This window comes from Strongylocentrotus purpuratus, unplaced genomic scaffold (assembly GCF_000002235.5).
Source record: "Strongylocentrotus purpuratus isolate Spur 01 unplaced genomic scaffold, Spur_5.0 spur5_scaffold_8, whole genome shotgun sequence".
In the NCBI taxonomy this organism is placed as follows: Eukaryota; Metazoa; Echinodermata; class Echinoidea; order Camarodonta; family Strongylocentrotidae; genus Strongylocentrotus; species Strongylocentrotus purpuratus.
Window position 1 is genome coordinate 29,756,315 of NW_022145614.1, and position 20,014 is coordinate 29,776,328.

The 20,014-nt window shown below is 37.1% G+C and overlaps 3 protein-coding genes across 3 annotated transcripts; 1 reads left to right on the forward strand and 2 right to left on the reverse strand.

Moving 5' to 3' along the window:
* Window positions 1–648: 648 nt before the first annotated feature.
* On the reverse strand, window positions 649–4,382 carry LOC580272 (GPI mannosyltransferase 1-like). Its single transcript, XM_780342.5, has 5 exons — window positions 4,097–4,382; window positions 3,106–3,656; window positions 2,202–2,460; window positions 1,770–1,871; window positions 649–816 (listed from the first exon to the last, which is right to left on the reverse strand). Exons 1-5 carry the CDS (start codon window positions 4,259–4,261, stop codon window positions 649–651), a joined length of 1,245 nt encoding a protein of 414 aa, XP_785435.3. The 5' UTR covers window positions 4,262–4,382.
* Window positions 4,383–4,736: 354 nt separating this feature from the next.
* Window positions 4,737–8,842, forward strand: LOC105437418 (putative ribosome-binding factor A, mitochondrial). Its single transcript, XM_011663980.2, has 5 exons — window positions 4,737–4,926; window positions 5,582–5,630; window positions 5,913–6,077; window positions 6,698–6,810; window positions 7,415–8,842. The coding sequence occupies exons 1-5, from the start codon at window positions 4,742–4,744 to the stop codon at window positions 8,034–8,036; spliced, it is 1,134 nt and encodes a 377-aa protein (XP_011662282.2). The 5' UTR covers window positions 4,737–4,741; the 3' UTR covers window positions 8,037–8,842.
* Window positions 8,843–9,123: 281 nt separating this feature from the next.
* Window positions 9,124–20,014, reverse strand: LOC100891651 (centromere protein T). The gene is made up of 11 exons (XM_011663979.2): window positions 19,939–20,014; window positions 18,175–18,256; window positions 17,078–17,333; window positions 16,093–16,198; window positions 14,962–15,211; window positions 14,139–14,316; window positions 13,207–13,519; window positions 12,520–12,630; window positions 11,692–11,865; window positions 10,995–11,099; window positions 9,124–10,536 (listed from the first exon to the last, which is right to left on the reverse strand). Exons 2-11 carry the CDS (start codon window positions 18,241–18,243, stop codon window positions 10,404–10,406), a joined length of 1,695 nt encoding a protein of 564 aa, XP_011662281.2. The 5' UTR covers window positions 18,244–18,256; window positions 19,939–20,014; the 3' UTR covers window positions 9,124–10,403.

Here is a 20,014-nt window from a genome sequence, read left to right on the forward strand (position 1 = left end):
GTGTATATTACATTTAACATGCCATCTTATGGACTACAAAAAAAAAAAAAACACCCTAACAATACTCCCACATGTCCATATACTGAATGCTATTTCTGACCAATAAATTTTGTTCAAAATCCTTGTCAAACTGACAAAAGGGTGCTACTTTGCCCAAGACAAGAAGGGATAATCTTTTTCAAACATATACATAAGATGCAATAATTTTAAGGCAAGCCTGGCTTCAAAACATTCTTACTAAACAGATACATAGCCCTAATTGTAAATACTTGTAGTATACTATTTTGGGGTCATAACTTCCTAAGGCTTGTGCCGGTCTAACCACAATGTAGGTTTTGTTCCAGGAGTTGGTGCCCAAGTATGGTGGTGTGACCATAGTTCGCGTGCGACCTTATTTTGCGGACAGTTCCTCATCAGTTGTGTGGCAAGCTGATCTGACATCAAATTTTGAGATCCTGATAACTTCAGAATCTTTGACGACAAATTTCTAGTTGCACCAATTTGCAGTAAAAAACTCTGGCGAGGATGAGACGAACTAAGATGTAGACGTTGGTGAAGACAAAGGTTAGTCCAGCCAACCAGATGAGAAGGTTATACTGTGCTTTTGAAAGCGTCAACTGATCAAGAGCAAGTCCCAAGTTCCATATATTAGCTTGTTTTGAGCCTTCTGTTCTGGGTGAATGTTTCCCTGGTGAGGATGAGACGAACCAAGATGTAGACATTGGTGAAGAAGAAGGTTAGTCCAGCCAACCAGATGAAGATGAACGTATCCTTGCCTTCAAACTCCAGGTAGTATGCTGGCAGGAGCCATAAAGCCTATATAGAGAGATCACATGCATTAAGATAAATAGAAAATTAACAACTTACTATCACATACACAATGGGAATTTAAAAATGCAAGTTATTGTGGAATACTAATTAAATGGTCTACCTGGAAATGATAAAAGGTGACACACTTCATCCAGGTTTAGTATCGGGTGAAGTAAACAGGTACCTGATTGGAAGGAGCTTCTTGAATGCTGGAAGCACACAAATGTGTGGCCTAGTTGAAGTCAGAGTAATATTTGAAACACTATGGTTCAATACATGAGGGATATAACAACTAAAAGCAATTATTAATGTTATCAAAAACAATATTCCTTGGAAGTTTTTCTACTTGCAGTATATCATCAAATAAATTTCCTAAGTGTTATGTGCATTTATAGTAAATTTTTCTTACTGAAATAGATTCCAGATGGTGGCAAGAACTAGAACAGCCGTCTAGACATGCATGTTGATCCAAAATTAATTGACTCTCTCTCAAGTGTTCTGCCAAAGACAGGTCTTCACACCAGAGCATTCTTTGTTTATTTCCTTCTCCAATCTCCATTCTCTCTATCTCTATCATATATTATTCTGTCCTCTACCAAGTCTGACACCATCTACATTCTTGGTCTCCCTTTTCCCTGTTTACCATCTGTTTCTCTTCCAAGATGTCCCTGCATGAGCATGTGTCCTATCTATTTGTTGTTTTCCGTCTCCAGATTGTTTTTCTTAAGCTCCTTTGTTTATTCACTCTATCCAGCATTTCTTTGCTCATAGCCCTGTCCATCTAACTTGACTATTATACACTTATCTAGACAATCAATCTGGGAAGAACCCCCAACACCTCTGTATAGTTTGTATACTTGAAACATCATTTGTAATACACTGATCACTTCTTGCTGATCACAGAAACATGTGTTTTATCAAAATACAATAAAAAAAACAGTGAGGAATATGTGAGATACCTGAGCTAGAAACCAAGCAGTTATCAGACAGACTCCTTCCTTGATTGACATCATAGTGGCTGGTAAGATGAGAGGCAACAGAGTCAGGTACCACAAGAAATACTGCATGGGAAAAGAGAAGATAAATCATCATTTTAAGACTAATTTTGATTTTTGTAATCTTTCTTCTCAAAATCAGCACAGCATTTTTCTTTAATATTACTATCTTTTGACATGACATTTTAAGTTCAAAGTAACATTCATTTTCCTTCAGTGTATTTTTCACAGTTTATAAAACATTAATGAGTATAATTCAAAAGCACAGACAAAAATACATTGAAAGAAGCTTTTGTTAGGTATGTCTCAAAATATTTACATTCTCCTGGCTGAAAAGAGGAGAGAAAGGAGGGAAACATAGAAGTAGAACAAAATGAAATTGAATGGACTACAAACCTGAGAGGTGCAGACTTTGTTGAACGTCACAAAGACAAAGGTATGAGCAAAGCAACAGAAGGCGATGTCTCTGTAGTAGACGAGTGAGAAGGCGACCAGGAGAACGACCTGGGGAACGAAGGCTAGGAGACCTAGAAGGAAGGACGATGACCAGTCCGATGTCAGGTAGAGCATGTAGAAGAAAGGAGAGAAGTTGTGTCTGACATCTCGTCTGGTGACGTGGTAGAGGTAGGCCTCGGAAAGAAATTCATCGCCATACCTGTGAAGATAGAATGAAGGAACACTAACAATACGCAGAAATATTTATCATAATATGTTATTTATCAATTAAAAGCTATAAAGTATCAAATCTGAAATCTAGTAAATTAGCTTCAATTGCTTTTCCATGAAGAAATATTGATACTTGCTTCTGCTTATGGTACTTTCTCATTTAAATTGGGGGGGGGGGGGGGGATGTGCAATCCCAAAGAATTTTTTCAGGGGGTGAATGTTTAAATTACCTAGAGAATGATTTACTATGAAGATGAGGTAAAGGTGTGGACAGAAAGATCATACTTTGATTTGCCTGTGTGATAGAAAATGCTCTAAAATACAGTTCACAGTACAAACGAATAGGTTTCTCACTCACAATAATAATCTGCCAAGGGCATTGCTGGGGGAGGGGGCGGATACCCGGTATGTGCCTATGCAGACCCTTCATTTCTACCTAGAAATTGTGCCCCTATCTGTAGACTAGATTATCACAGAATCTATTATATATAGCTCCAGTTAATAAATGCCAAATATAATACCACAAAATTTTAATTGATATTTTTCTCTAAGATATTTGTGCAATTAATTCATAGGCTCACTAAAACACTACATATAAAACACATTTAATGATGATTAAAAATACATGCATTACCAGTGATACATGACAGCAGTCAGAGCAGCAAATGTCACAATAAATACTGCTACAAATTCTATCCTCTCCTTTGTTGGCCAGAACAGATCAAGAAATCTCTCAAGAATGTTCTTTGATTTCGTCCAAATGAAACGATGAATAAATTTCCTCTTTGGAGACGTAACATAGAAGTAGATTGGTAGACAGTAGGTCAACGGGTAGATTTTGAAATGGACAGAGAGAGCCAGGGTGAGAGCGCAGAGCTTCGTCTGACGTTTCAGCAGACATCTGATGACGAGGAGAACCAGTACGGCCATGATGGACTCTGCGTTCCCACGACTTGAAATGGCAGCGGTCAGCGGGTTGAAGAGCCACACGAGGGCTCCCTTTGTTGCCGTGGGGACGCTGTAGGACTGTATTTGGATGATGTCATAGATGAGGAGGCCTGCTATGATGTCAAAGATGCAGAAGAGAAGTTTTCCAAAGAGAGGAGAAAGCCAGATGTTGGGTGTTAGCATGAAGGCTAAGATAGGAGTGTATCTGTAGGTTGCTCGTTGGTATGGCGACTCACCCTATATAGAATGATAAAATAAAGATATATGCAGGGTAAAATCTTTGCAATTCAATCAAAATTATCATATAAATTTTATGATTATTTTTTATTTCAATTAGTGACATTTCTCTTTAATTATGTTTTCCTTTTTAATTAACATGAAAAAAACAATCTTCATACTAATTACAGCAAAATAAACTTGTACAAATGCCCAATTATAATATTCAACATAATTATAGACTTTATATTTAAAAATCTCTGTCCAAAATTAAATTCTATATTCATGCAATCATTACCATCACTCATCAGTCAGTTGACCTTTATGCTCTTTTTTTCTGTTCCCTTTCAAGACTTGTCTTTGTTTTAGTTTTCTTCGACTTTATCAGTTGGCTCTTAATTACTGTTATTTTCTCTCTCGATAACAGTGAGCTCATTTTGTCCTTATCTTAATTCACTCACCTGCGTGACATATCTGGCAGCATCTGTGAAAACATGATAGTCAATATCTGTGTACTTGACAACCATCATCCTGTCTTGAATTTCCCCGTAAAGAATTAGCAAAACACGAATCGCAAACGCTGCCCAACAACTTGCTCCAATCGGTATTTCAGTCATGGTGATCATTCTCGACTTTCTTAGCACTATGAAATTTAAATTTAGTCTTAAAATTAACTAAGAAGCTCAGGTTCAGATGGATGATATGTTCACATTCGGCTAGATGTAACGAAATTCTACTTCCTGGCCCTGTCGTAGCTATACACCCAAAAGACGTAGCACTAGCACTCTTACCCGAAAGCTCAGGCGTGCGGACAACAGCATTGCCGTACCATGCACATGGTCGGCGTAGACTGCTCAAGCAGACTACACACAGTCTTAGTTCGAGTCTATGTGGGTGCTGATACTAAAATATTCAATATGCCAATTTCCTACAGAGGCACTTTTTTAAAACTTTTGCTTTAACATATATCATTTGAGCCTAATCTATAGTTTATAGTTGTATTTAGGTCATAATAATATATCTTTTTTTAATCAAATATCAAGTCGAAAGTTGGTGGGATGGAAGAAAATAAAACAATTATCTAGATAAAGACTAAATAAATCAAAATGGCAGCGCCCTTGTGGAATTTGGTGTTACATGGTCGGCATTTTTTTACACCAAGGTTTGCTTATGGAGCCGCAAACTTACGAAATGTGTCAATCTGTGGATTCAGTACCAGTGCGTCGTTCAATAAAAAGCAAGTTCATGGCTTCTCCTCCCGCAAATTCGAGAAAATGATGACCAAGAAAAAGTAAGTGACATTACTTCAGTCCCATTCGTTAATAACCATGTTCAGTATTTTGTACACCTTTGCCGGTGACGAATTATGTTTTTTTCCTGTTGTTGTTTAATAGAATAAATTTTACCATTTCCTTCCATTTGTTTTCTTCTTCTTTTTTTTTTCATTCTCTCTTCTTCTTTCTTCGACCTTCTTCATCTTCTAATAGACTAGACCTAGTTCTAATTCTAAGTTCTAGAGGGTCTATTCTCTTTTTCTTCTTCTTCTCCTCCTCCTCCTTCTTTTTCTTTGTAGTCTGCTTCCTTCAACCTTGAAGATTTTTGCAGAACTTTGAAATGACATAGGTCTAGTGTGTGTCATAAGGATAGGTTGCATTTCCCAGTGCAGGTAAAAACAGCATTGGATCGAGCTGCTGGGGACAAAATATAGGCTCTTCTCAATCTCTATTTTGTCTCTCATTTTCTGTTGCTTTCTTTCCTTCATCCTATTTGATGATTACAAATCTCAATGGCTCTGTCTTGAGGAAAAAATGCCAACATCTCTTTCTTCCGAGTAGCTTGAAGATCTGGCAACTCTGTTTTTTGGATCATCTCATATTATTCCATAATTTGAGGCTTTGCTGCTTTTTAACTGACTTCAATGTGTTCTCTTCTTCTTTAATACACAGGAAGAAGTTCTATTTTGATCCAATGAATCCCAGTCAGCTTGGGAAGATGGTAAGTTCTTATTTTTTGTATATAGAAAAATAAAAAGAATCAAAGTAAAAAAACAAAAAGAATGTAATAACGATATGAAGCTAATGAATAATTTGACATATTCCTTGTAACCTTAGGATTGATATTTGTAAACTTATTTGTATATGTTATTATCAATTAGTTGAAAACTTCTGACCTGTTACATATGTATTCTGCATTTTGTACAGAAAGATTGGTTTCATTTCATTCCATAGTTTTCAAAAATGAATATTAAAATAACAAATTGTGTCTTTGTTTCGCTAGACTGTGTCAAATCCAATCTCCAAGAAGGCTGAGAATAAGATGGATGAGAAAGACAGTGTGAAGCTTCGAGTCTACAACACCATCTTGTACGAGCATATTGTAGATCTGGTCAAATCCAATTACATAAGTGAAGAGTTGGAGCAGCTAGAGGTACCCCTTCTCTCAGTGAGTACATGCAATCTTGCTATTTTTTTTTTAAAGAATGGATGCCTTGATAAGTTGATATCATCATTAAATTTTTAGTTAATTGTAAGGGCTTTAAGGGGTTTCAGACTATAACAAAAACATTTTGAGTAAGATAATTTAAGATAAATGCATACATCTATCTAGTAATTGTTGAAATAAACATGCTCAACAGATTATTTAATTTAGTAACATAGTTTGTTTGTATTTGATTTAGGAGAGAAAATATTAAACTCTCCCGTTTCTGCAACTGAATTGTCAACGTCAGTGCATGGCTCTAGTGGTGGGTACTCCAAGGGATCAAGATATATATATATATATATATATATATACCCTCTAGAACAAAGAAAATGCTATTTGAAAAATCTAAGTTCTTTTGTATAAGAAGGAAAGAGGACACAGAAGAGAACCTGAAACCACCTGAAAAAAGATATTTTGTTGCTTTCCATTTTTTCAATGTAGTAAGGAGATTTGAATTGAAATATTCCTTTACGTGTTTGTGCTATTATCGTCGTTAGGTAACATTAAAATGGTGACAGAGACTGCAGCTTGTGTTTAATTTCTTATAATTTCATATTTATTTCTGTGGTTTTTTCTTGTAGGTTCGTATGGCAGGAGACATGAGTGTAGCACGAGTATACTGGCAAGCCTCAGGGAACGCAGAGAGTGATGATAAGGTCCAGGCTATCCTTGAGAAATACACTGGTAGAGTCAGGTATGTTGTCCCATACAAAAACCTTCATCTCAGGGAAAAAAATACACAGGGGCTCTGGGCAAATTAGCCCCCGAAAGTCATAAAAGAGCCCCCCAAAATTGCATAGAATTCAATGCAAAACAAAATAAAGAGTGTTATTTTCATCCAAGCAAGTTTGAAAAGTAGCCCCCCCCCCAAAAAAAAAAATTTTAGAGTATTTTTTTCCCTGCTTCATCTATCTTGTCTCTTTGTTAAAATGTTTGTATCTTGTTCCTTCCTTATGGAATCATAGAACTTGTGTTACAAAAACTGCTCAGCTAAATTTTTATTTAAACAAATTCTCTGCAATTTCTATCAAATTCCTTTAGCAAGATTCATTTATTTGTACTGCTTAACAATTGGTGTGATTTTGAATAGAAACTGTTTAAAAATTACCAGGACTCAAGATCATCTTTAATCTCTCCATCTCTTGTCCGTTTGCCCTCCCGGTTTTTCTATCCTCTGTGTTCCTCCACACTTTCTTCATCACCTTTTCTCTCCCGTTCCTAACACCCCCTGTCTCACTCTCTCTCTTTATTATACCTCTCTCCTGTCCCTCTGTCTGTCTCCATTTCTCTCTCTGCAGACATGCTCTTATTTCCCTCCGAGTCCTAGGTAATGTCCCTCGAGTCTGCTTCTTGAAAGACAAAGCAGCTGCCAACATCGCTGAAATCGACCATCTCCTTGCTACAGCCGACTATGGACCAAGAGACGACGAGTCTCTCACAGCGAAAGACCCCCATGGATTGGAATGGCACGACCCACATGAAGAAGATGTATTACACTGGCAGGGTAGTTCCACTATCAAACGAGGGGACAAAGAGGACAGAGAGGGGCAGGGGAACAGATCAAAGTACAAGGGACCCAACTACTTTGCAGTTGATCATGCAGATGCACTATCCCAGATTGCAAGTCACAAGAAGCAGGAATCTTCGAACGTGCCAGAAGGGTTCTCCCCGATCACAGACTCAATTGAAAAGTTCAAGGTTTTCCAGAAAAAGAAGAAAATAAAGAGGAAAATAGAGGAGGATGACATTACCTATAGAGGACAGTTGGAAATGGACAGCATTAATCGAGAGGAAGATTTTGAAGCTGAAGATTTTGATGATAGTTTGGACACGCTTGAAGAAACTAGTGACTTTGAAACAACAAATGATGATGATGATGCATTTGGTACTGGCCCTGGTGGTAAATCACCAAGGATATAGTGTCAAACAACAAAAATAATTCATGAGCCAATTGCATTTTGTATAGCAAGATAATGTGATTTTTATTTCGTTTTGCAAGTCACTTTACAAAACTAGCATAATTTGTTTTATATTTACAAAATAAATACAGTATTTATACAGTCAGTTTCTCCCTCATCTAAAAGGAAATATAGGAGTAATAATATTCGCCTCAAGCTCTTAATAGACAATATCTCACTTTGTCTGTACGCAACATAACCAAATCATTTACTTATTGTCTAATACATGTATGTGTATGTGAATTGTTCTGGCAAATGTTGTGTACCCAGGTATTATCAACCTTTGATTAACAAAGGAATGGTTTTACATTCATTTTCTGAAGGAAAAGTTAAAGTTTTGAGTGCTCTTCCTAGCGCCTTCCAAATTTTTCATTAAATAAACCTCTTTACTAATGTGTTTCAATTGATGTATGTTTCTCTCCTGAATCCTTGATTACAAACTGTGCATACATTAGTTGTTGCTATGTTAGACAAACCTCTTGCAAGCTTTGCAGTTGTCAAGATAAACTTTTGTTCAATTGGTATACATAAAATAAGCAAATAGGGCCCTGTATTAAACAAAGAGTTGATATCAGTCGCGATTTATTTGCGATTGATTTCTATCACAACTATGTACATAAGAGATAGGAGATTGCAATCAATCGCAACTCTTTGTAAGACAGGGCCCAGGTCTATAATATGGGTGTGGTTCCTGCATCAGGCCTGTGCTGTGCAGTTTGAATCCATTTGTTTCAGGCCAGATGTTTCAATCATTGACTGCACACTGGTAAAAAAAAAAAAGGAAATAAACTGCAAATAAACTAGCAGTACCATTGTTCAAGCAACCCTTATATCATGTTGTAGTACAAATTGTGAAGCGCTCTGTAACTGCAAGGAGAAGGTGCTATACCAAATACTCTGTGGATAGATAGAGACAAATCTGTAATCTCTCATCGACTATGATTGAGGATTAAGAATATATTTGTCTTTGATAGATTGAAGACTATGTGCATGGATGACAAGAATAACAGAAGTACTGGTAAACAAAATATACAGTGCAATTTTTTTTATATCTTAAATAAAGACAACTCCTGATATACAATTAACTTTAAATGCTTAGACTATGTATTTCGTTTTCAAAACCTTTGGAAAGGCATGCTACACAAAGGATACCAATCTTCCTACAGTTTAGAAAACTTGATGGTTATTTAGAAAAAAATGAATGATAATATAAAAAACTAAAGCAAGTGGCTTGATGTATTTTGTGATGTAAAATAAAATAAAGAGCTAACTAACTAATCTCTCTGTGAATATTGAAAATTCCTGTGTGTTTAAATATTACAGTCTGTCAGAATGTGGTATGTATGGTGAGTTTACTCTGAATGTAACAAACAGTGATAAATTATACTACGTGCTTAAATATAAACAAAGGATGTGCCAATATCATCACTGGGGTGACAATTGACAAACACTCCAACTGAGAAAGAGGATTTTTACGCACATTCTACATTAGCAGCGGTTTTGCAAAGTCTGTAAATGAGTTTTTCTGCAAATTTTTTGAATGAACCTGAAAGAAGTCTATTGAAACAACTTGACCTAAAGAACAAAACATTTAAAAAAAGATTACATCCTTCGCTGATTGAGAAAGTGGAAAGCTCCATTAGGTCTGATGGGAGAGCAAGGTACTTGGAAATTGGGCTCTTGCAACTGAACATAATCAAATTAAATTCGAGAGGATCAACACCAACCAACTTGCTATTCTAATGCTTTGAAAGCAAGAGTACTGCAAATCTCTGTAGTTTAAAGGATATGGCATAGGTATCAAAAACTCTTTTTATTTGAGGGTGAACAAAGCGGCCACATTCAAGAAACAATTGTATGGTTGGAACTGGTGCCAAATTTAACATCTAACAATTCTATGTTGAGTTTGCTCTATGGAAATCATAATTTTCAGACTGTGCCTCTCAATGCAGTGATATCCTTGGAAAAGCAAAGAATTTTTTGATAATATGGACTCTGGAATGGTGATAGTCTAAGAATGATTATTCATTGTTTATTTTACTCTAGGAAAAAAATGGATGCGGTATAATATTGAAGTACCCCAATACGATCAATGTGGTCTCATACTGCTCAGCATGACCCTGTGACGACTGTTATAGTGTATAGATGCCATTGTGACATATGACGGGGCTTACTTGAGTGATTCGACATGTGACATGCTGGAAATATTTTTGCTTGTTAAATTCCCTTCAATGAGTGATTCGCAAAATTCTCAAGCCATCTTTTGCATGGACATTGTCCTTTGACAAGCAGAGGCTTGCACATTTCTTCTTCTTAAGTTGCATGAAGCTCATTTCTTTGGCATCCTTGGATAGACTTTGTTTCCAGACCTCGCCATTGGGATGAGTTCCTCCCTGTATTCCATCGGAAGGTACTTCTCAATCAGGCTCTGGAGAGGTACCTTGTCCGAGACTAGGCGTTGCCTGGTGAAGTAATAGGAAACCAGAAAAAATAGAATGAATTGTAGTCATTGTAGATATTTTAGTATGAATAGTGTTAATATCTACATATATCAGAACTTATCAATTCTGATTGAGATTATCTCAGCGTAACTTGAAAAACAGATAATGAATGATCACTCTTAGATTATCACCATGTCAGTGTTGATATAATTTAAACATTTCCTCTTTTTGCAAGGATATGATTGCCTTGAGAGATGATCTGAAATTTATGACATTTGCATTAAACAAAGCTAACATTTTGCAGCAAGGATTTGATGGATAAATTGAATTCCACAAACTTTACAGGTTATCATCATATCAATACAAAAACCTTTAAATCATATTTAATGCTAACAAACTTACGGCCATCTATTTGCCCTGCATTGCATAGTTTTGAAGAAAAAAGAAGGAAGTATTGTTTGATAAATAGAGCTACATACCTTTTCATGAGAAGCTCAACATCAGCCTGCTCTATGGTGGTTCTACCTGCATGCTTGCAGTACGCCATCAAGTCTTTGGATACGTTCTTGAAGTACTTACTCGAACTGTGGAAGAAGTAAGAGAAATGGACAGGATCAGACAATGCTCCAAAAATAGGTGGTATAATTTGCAATAACCCTAATATTCTGGATTGGTTTGGTTTATTGACAAATCACATCAAACAAGCAGCTCGCAGGCTGAAAATGTTCAATTTACAAAACAAGTTAAAAATATAGAGAGATATAAACATATACAAAACTAAACTACATATTGTAAGTCAACCTTTGCAGAAATTATTTAGCATGGGTAAGATGAAATCAAAATTGCAAAACAAAGTTATAAGTTTAATGGTATAATATACTTTCATGTTGAAAGACTAAGACGGTGGGAAGGAGAGAATGGAGAAGAAAAAATGGAAGTTGTTTGAGCAAAAAAGTTGAGAAAGTATTTAACAATTGCTATACAAACATTTCTATTACAAAATTGAGATTGAGCATTAAAAAAAACGTATTGTGTGAGATGAAATTAAACTGTAAAAATCAAAATGACAGTTTCTATTCAGTTTTCCCCTTTACTATAAATGTAATGACAGCATTCATCTAGATCAAACAATTTTGTTCAACTAGTTCTTATTAATAATGTATGTCTGCTACTTACACTTCATCCAGCGCAGCCAAGGCATTACGAGGCACTCTGGCCTTGGAGAAGTGAGTGAAGATACCCCTGGTCAGACTCTTAGGGAGGGTGGGCTCCTTGGGTCCACTTGAGCGTCCTGCACCTGCAGGGGGCTTCTTGGGGAGGTTTCGAAGATGGAGGGGCAAGTGGTCTTTCCTAAGTTGATACAAAGAGAAAGCTGAATATTTGTTCGATGTGCATCAGTAATTAAGTTATAGGTGAAACAACAATACATGTTAATCTGATTGACATTATTGTTTGGCTGCCAGACAAGTGTTTTAAGCCCTACTGCACTACTTACAGCTACTTGCGCCCTCTATATAGCAAACAATGCCTAATCGGTGCCTGTTGGTCCCCCATGATCATCTTTTTCTTATGTTAATTGAGAGCTGATTTGATGAGATAACCACCTGTCAGTGACCTTGCAGGGAGGTCTAATCTCCCCTGGCCAAACTAGTACAGACAGGCTTTAATGGATTTCTTTCATATCATTAATGTTTAATTCTTAAACTATACTTCTAATATCACAACACACAAGTTCAATTCACGCTGTCATATTCTATTTCCATTGGGTCTTCAAATAGTTGTAACATGACAAATAAATAAATAAATAAAATAAATCAAAACATCACTCATAAAATAATCAACACATGTGGTAAAAAAAAATGGTCATGTGAATTCCAAGGATTATACTTTTGCCATTACTTCAGTCATGTTCAGTGCAAGCAATTGACACTTCATTTCATCAACATCTAGAAAAAGAGAGATACACTGTTTGCATAAATATTAAGCTTGCTTCAGGATACTTACTTGTGTGCAGCCTCTCTGAATGGGGCGGGTGTCTTGGCCCTGGGGGTGGGGTGTCTGCCTGCACCCCTCAGGTGTGGTGTGTTGAGAGGAGATGCCATATCAGCTCTGGAACTAGAATGAAAATAGTAAAGGAAATCCCACCCCAAAAGAATGAGGGTAGGTATGCTGAAAGATGACTTTCATTCAAGCCTATTGATTTACAATATTCCTTATGAAAATGTTTGAGAGACATATCAATGAAGATATTCTTGGCATGATTAACTGTCTTTTAGCATGACATTGGCATGAACATTTTCTTGATAATGTAAAAACCCATCTTTTTGAGCAAATGTGTGGTCCATTACTATTAGAGGAGCAGGCGCCTTTGAATGTTTGAAACAGATAATAAAATGGCAAGTGCTGTGGATCATCATGATCATAATGTGATATACCAGGCAAACTTGCACATGTATCATGCACCAAACTTTAGTTAAAGAGACATTTTGATTTAGATATAGGGGCAACATTTGAGACTATGCTTTGGTTGAAATTTGGGTAGAATGAGGGCTATTATTTCAATTATATTTTAAAAATCAGTGGTGTAATCTGTTTCATACCATTGAACCTGAAAATAAAAAACAACCAAAAAAACATTAATAATGATAATATTTAATGTACACAGGTTCCCATTCAATCTATGTTGCTTACCTTTTCCTAATGCTCCCTAGTTGTGTTGGTTGGGTAGGTGCGATGAAATTGTCCTCGTCAAAATCATCTTCATCAAGATCCATATCCTCTTCCTCCTCCTCGTCCTGGACCACTTCATCCTCATCCATTGTAGCAACCGCTTCACGACCTTGTGGCGTTCTCTCTACTCCCTCTTCATCCTCTTCCTCTGTCCTTGATTCTTGTCTTTCTTCATCTTCAGTGTCGGTGTTTGAGGAGAGTCTCCTGATGGTCTCCTGAGTGGCCTGGGCCAAGGCAGAGTCGTCTTCAAGAGAGGAAGCACTGCGATGGGATGCTATACAAAATATGGTATACAACAGGACAGATGTAAAAGACTACCATAGGCATTGTGGCGTGCGCCTGTAATCCAGCTAACAATGGAAGTTACAAACTGATTCAGCAGATGACGCAAGCTCGAAACTGAGCCACGTCTTTGGGATGGTGACGGTTAAAGGTCGGTCCCCAGACGTAAATAATCATATCGGATTGATACACGTCTGTAAAAACCCAATACACACATGGATGGATTCATTATAAGCATCAGACAACAATGGAAATATTCTGTTATACAATTCTTAGAAGACATCAAAGTTCTAAGTGCTGGGGTACAAATTAAAGTAAAAAAGTGACATATACTGCAGCCACATATATCCTGCCCTGAAGATATGTGAATTACCAATTGACATGGTTTCTGACAGGTCAATAGAACTTTCCATAGCAACATCACAATTTTCAATACAGGGTTACCATGTGTAATACCAGAAGATAACATCCCTAAACTGGTATCAGTTCTTTAGTTGCTATGCTGCAGACAGCGTAAGGTCACAACGTTTTACAAGCCATGTTATGCAGTTTAAAAGTCATTGAGAATGGGCTTAGAAAGAGTGTTTTAGTGACCCAGGGTTCAAACATACCTCTCCTCTCTGTCATTGAGCTGTCCTGGGCTGGAACAACCGCTCCTGTACTTGTGGATGGAACTTGAAACGATGAGTTGTCCAGGAGTGACCTTCGACTTCTTGAACTTCGATTTGACCTTTCGCTACCTGGGGCTTGAGCCATACTGGTGTTTCTAGTCGTTGAGTCTGGCCTTGGCTACATGCAAGAAGAGAAGAGGGCAGTGTCAGTTATTGCTGCTATCTGTTCTGAAAGGATTTGACGATTACTTGTACCGATCACCAATGCACTTGATGTAAGGGGTCCCATCTGGTTATACTGTATTTAAATATGATCTTCAAATATTAATCTTACAAAGACATACCGGTATTGCAATCTAAAAACTTTCTCAGTGCACAGTAAAATGTCTTGTGGAGTAGACTAATTAGTGCACACGTACGCACTCACGTAGAATAGGGCTTGCACAGAACCCAAATCCTACTTGGGTTCTGTGTAAGCCCTAAACAAAAGGGTTGTATTTTATCCTTTATTCATACTCCTTAACTGTTTACCTACAGAATGCCAGATTAAGTTTTTGACATTGATTTTTTTACATTCTAGCTATACACTTTAAAACAAACATAATTTTTAGTGAGAATGTGATAATTATAGGCAGTGTGGCAATGTACTCAATGAGAGAAAATGTGGTCACTCCATAACTTCCCTTATTCTCTATTCCAATATTGGATTTAAAACTGTAGGAACAAACTTTTTTTAACTGCTGACTGTAAGTGTTTTCTAAAAAGGGTTTCTAATGTAGGCCTATTTTGCTTTCATGACGTCACATCTTATCCTTAAACTTACAAGAGAAACATTATGCACTTCTTCTGTGATGCTATCCGGTTGTGGATTATTTGCAAAGGTATCCCTGGAGCTTTCCATCTCCTCTTCCTCTGTTGTTACCTCACTCTCCTCCTCTTGGCCCATCCTATCTCTCACTCTCGAAGCAAACTCCTCCCTGTCAATGGCCCGCTGTCTCCTGTTCCTGGGCGGAGGTCTGGCGAAGCGCGATAGAGCATGGTCGATGGGCGATTCTATGGAGGATGAGTTTGTGCTAGGAGGACAAGATCATAATTCAAAGTATTACAATGATGAAACAAACTTTCATTGACATTCATCACTTTGAATAATAATTATCAAGATGTTCAGTATTGATTAATAACAGAACTTCCTACTTCTTTTTCTTTCTCGCTCACCCCCCTCTCTCTCTCTCTCTCTCTCTCTCTCTCTACTATTTCTAACTACAAACTTTTTTTTAATTTCATTATTTCATGTCCAAAAATTTCTAATGTCTCAAAATTGCTAATGTGTCAAATGTTAATTAGCCTATACATTTGTTTGTAATTGATTAATATTATATAATGTATCTGAAATAATGATACCGCATCTTGCATTTAATTCCATCACTTATAATTGTTTAATAGGCCCTAATTACTTTTCAACTTTGAAGGTAACCCAAGGCTAAACTTCTTATTTCTGTTTTATGTAAATCATCCATTGGAATTGGGACAGGAGGCTTTATGCCACAGTAATTTAGTTGACTTTTTCTGTCCCTGGCGTTCCAATGGTTGATAATTATGTCTTATTTTGTATTGTGTACACTGATATGTAATGTTTTCCTTTGCTGAATAAATAATAATAATAATAATAATAAATAAACTTACATAATTATCACTTTTATACCGAATTGAAGAAAAAAAGGTGCAAGGCAAGGCAATCTGTAATTTTGAGCACAGCTTTACACTTACCGGTATACTACTTCAATGATCCTCTGAATTCAGAAAGCCCCAATATTTAAAAAACTGTAACATTAAGGGGCATTACAGGAACATTTTGCTTTGTTTTTATGACATCCTATAAGGTATGTATTTTTATATAAATAAATATGGAGGTCTGCATCAAGGTTCACATAATACAGTCAACATATAGCATTACCTTTCAGCCCTGGCTTGCAGGACACTCCTGCGGGTGGCAGGTGTGGGTTGTTTAAGAGGTGAAGATCTCCTGGTGCCGACATGCACTGCAGGTGTCTGGACGTCAGCTGCAGTCAAGAGAATATTTCAACTAAATTTCCCATTCCTATTCATGTACATTTACATAAATACATGTCAAAGTATGGGTTATGAATGTTCACAAGATATCCAGGCGAACTTTTAAAAACTTTCTGTAAACAAATTAACAAACAAAGCTGCACATATACCGGTACCAAGAATCGGGTACGTTAATTCTCTACCAATAGGACCAGTAAATAATCTGCTTTTTGCCAATTTCTGTTTGTTTTTTGTTGTTTTGGGACTTCCATTTTCATGTACAATTTAAAGAGAAGGTTGAGTTCTGGGAAGAGGTGAAAAATAATTTGTGAGCATTACTCATTCTTATTATGCAAGTGTGGAAGAACATCAGTTAAGACATGTTCCCTGAAAAGCATGGCTCTTCAAATGCCTTCATATTCTAAATATGCATGTAACATCGTAAAAATCGGGGGGCCGGCTTTTTACGCCACGTGTTCGTGTAGTCCCATGTACATCTTTCTGTGCAAGTGTTTGTAACTTTACCAAGACTTTGCCACATTTCTTATCATTTTGATGATTCCAGAACCTTGCAATACACACAAATTCTTATATGCTAGATGATCAACCTTTTCTGGTCGGTTCCACAACGTTTCTTTCACAATGCAATCGCATGACCAGGACTCAACTTCATCTTTAAGACTGCTAAAATGTATAGCTGATAAATGTATGGTTCACAGTATGGTATGATTTTTTTTTTCTTCAATTCTTTTTGGGCTGATAAACAAGTCAATACTCACAACCACATCAAATTTGTACCGGTAGTTTAAGTGTAATTGGTAGCATCTCTTGCTTTCACACGATCCCAAACACATCAATTAATCTAAATTTATTGGAACAAAAGAGCTAACCTGCTTTTAGGAATCCAGTGATGAGCCCCCTTGGTGTTGGGTTGCTACCACCAGGAGTTGCTAAGGTCTCCAGCCTGTTGGATCTGAGTCTGTTTGATGGGGCAGATCTGGGGAGGGTGCGTGGGGTTCTGGATTTCCTGCGCTGGGCCGCCGGTGAGGGGTCAGCTCTAGGGGTACGAGAGGAGCTAGGGGTCACCCGGGCCCTCTTTCTGGGGGATTGACGAACTGTCTGTGCCGTCTGGAGGAACCCCTGGATCTGTGGCACAAGATATCAAAGGATCAATGAAAGGAAAACTTTTGATGGAGGGAATACTATGATTATTCTTTAACATTTCGGTTGCTTTCTTTGCCTGTCAGCAGTGGCTGATATGCCACATTCTGCACAAAACAATAGGCACCATTTAATGGAATGATTGCTTTGTGCTACTAAGGCTCTGTAGAAATTACACATTTCTGGTCTTAGTTAAATTCCATGACAAACCTTTTAACACCAGTTAAGATAAATAATGCACTGGAAACAAGTTAAATTATCCTGAAGACTTTGGTATCTATCCCATGATAAATTCCTTTTTTTTTTAAAGGTTTTATTTCCACACTGCATATGAAAAGAATTTACAAAGTAAGTCATATACAAGGTAACAAAATATGTACATATAATCGATAAAACCAACATTAAAAAAAAACGATTTGACGGCAAGTAATTAAATACAAATGATGCTAACAATTATCTGTAATGAGGAGGAAACCTTGGAAGCATTATGCTTGTAATTAAGGTTGTGGCTCCAGGAGCTAACAATCAGCCTGCAACTGAATAAAACTTACTCACCTATTTGCATTACTGGTCCATGGACCATGGTATCAATTGAATGTGTAATTTGCTTGAGGATGAATTTTGTTTGTTTTTTTGTTCAACATATAAACATTTACAATTTTCTTGCTGTTTACCTCCTGATTTTATTTCAAAATTTTCTGCCTTCTTTCAAAGCAATTTGCTACAAAGGTTGATGGTTGCTCTTCAAATGCATCAACATGCAGCATGTACACCATACAATGCTCTTGGTTCTTCACAAATTGCACAAAACATATGAGAACCTTACCAGAGTCCTGGGAGTGACGGTATCATCTGAAGCCAGAGAACGGCGTTTCTTTCTCCTTGCAGAATCCATGTCTGTAGTAATCCTGAAATCATAGGGAAAATAAAGAGAGGTGTTGTGATCTAGTGGATATGTCATCGGACTGTGGATCACAAGGTTCACGGTTCAATTCCCACCGCAGCATTAAAAGTCCTTTCGCAAGACATTTATTACATTTGACACTCTCCACCCAGGAGAAGTAAATGGGTACCTAGTAGGAATTCATTATTTGAACGTTTTTAGCATCTGAGGGCAGCATTTCACAAAAACTTCATCAGTAAAAGGGCACAAATTCCCATTGATACGTGTGCATCAGATATAACATGCATTTCAATGTGATGTCGATGAACTTGTAGTACGTTGTACTTGTGACGGTTTTTTTAATCGATGTACTGCGTTAACTTAATGCAGCGCATCTATTCACAAAACCTCCATGGACACATTCCACATATAATTTTTCCATTCAAGCTTGTAGATCTAGTTGAACTAGTAGTTGTAGCAGATTTCAGTTATTTCAGGACATTACTATTGGAGGTCAATCAATCAGGTCATGCTATCCCTAATATAACTTGGGTTAAACTCCCTGAAATGGAAATTTATTGTATTTTAGTGTAGACCTCTATGACATATTATATTTATATTATAATAAAAATGTTTTCCCTAAATTGGCCTAGATCAAGAAAACTATAACAAAATGAAATAAATGATCCGATCGAGCGGTTTCGAATTTAAATGAGGGCTCACTTAAAGTTCAGTTAAGCAGAGAGCGCAATGACAATGACAATGCGTAATATTACAAAACACACCGACATGTCATGCTTTAAATAGGTGACACACTTCACACGTAACTGATGCACACTCAGCATAGCCACACACATAAAAATTATAATAGAAAAATTGACAAACATTTCTGGTTAAATATGATGAAATGAGAATTTTTCAAACTTTAGTAAGACTTAAACTTAAGTGAAATTACAGGTGTAGGGCCTACTCAACTTTTTAAGGATGATGAAGAAAAAAAATCAAAGATTTGACTGGAATGTCATGATTTTGGTAACACAAGTCGTAAACAGATTAAACAGAAAATCGCAAGCTTTCCCTACTAGCTCCTCGCACTAAATATCTTATATCGTTGAGTGAATGGCAGCCAGCAATAGCCTATATCAAAAGGACCCATGTTGTAACATAATGCGCATGATAAGCTTATACGTCAGTGATATGTCTACCAAGGACAAAGTCACACTCACACGTGCACAGTCACAGACACATTCACTCCCACTCCAGATCCCACACTCACACTTTCACAGTCACAGTTGGAAAAGTTTGACGGAAAAACGCTAGCCTAGTCTACTGTGTGTTTCTCACTGTTCAGTGTTAGTTAGGAGCGAATTTTGGTCTCTTGTTATAATGCCGAGAATACCTCACAAGAATTTAAAGCTCTATTGTCCCCAAAAGATACAAGAAAACAATTTTCAGAATACCGCCAGAGTGCACGGGAGTTTCCCCGCCCGGAGAACGGCGGAGCTACCTTGGGCTTGGCCGCCAAAGCGACCTAAAGTTAGATCTAGCCCGAAATTGTTTTGAGATTCGAAGCGCAACTCAAGCCAAGCAAGGCAACCATTTCTATATGCATTCACATCTCCGTTATATAGATTATGATGCAGATAATATTATCGGAAAGATGACAAATAAAACTAAATGGATTATGAATTTAATCGATGAACTTACTTTCCAAGTTGTTGTTTTGAAAAGCGCGGGTTCGTAGAGTCGTCCTAGTAGTGTTTCGTCCTAATGTGTCTGAAAA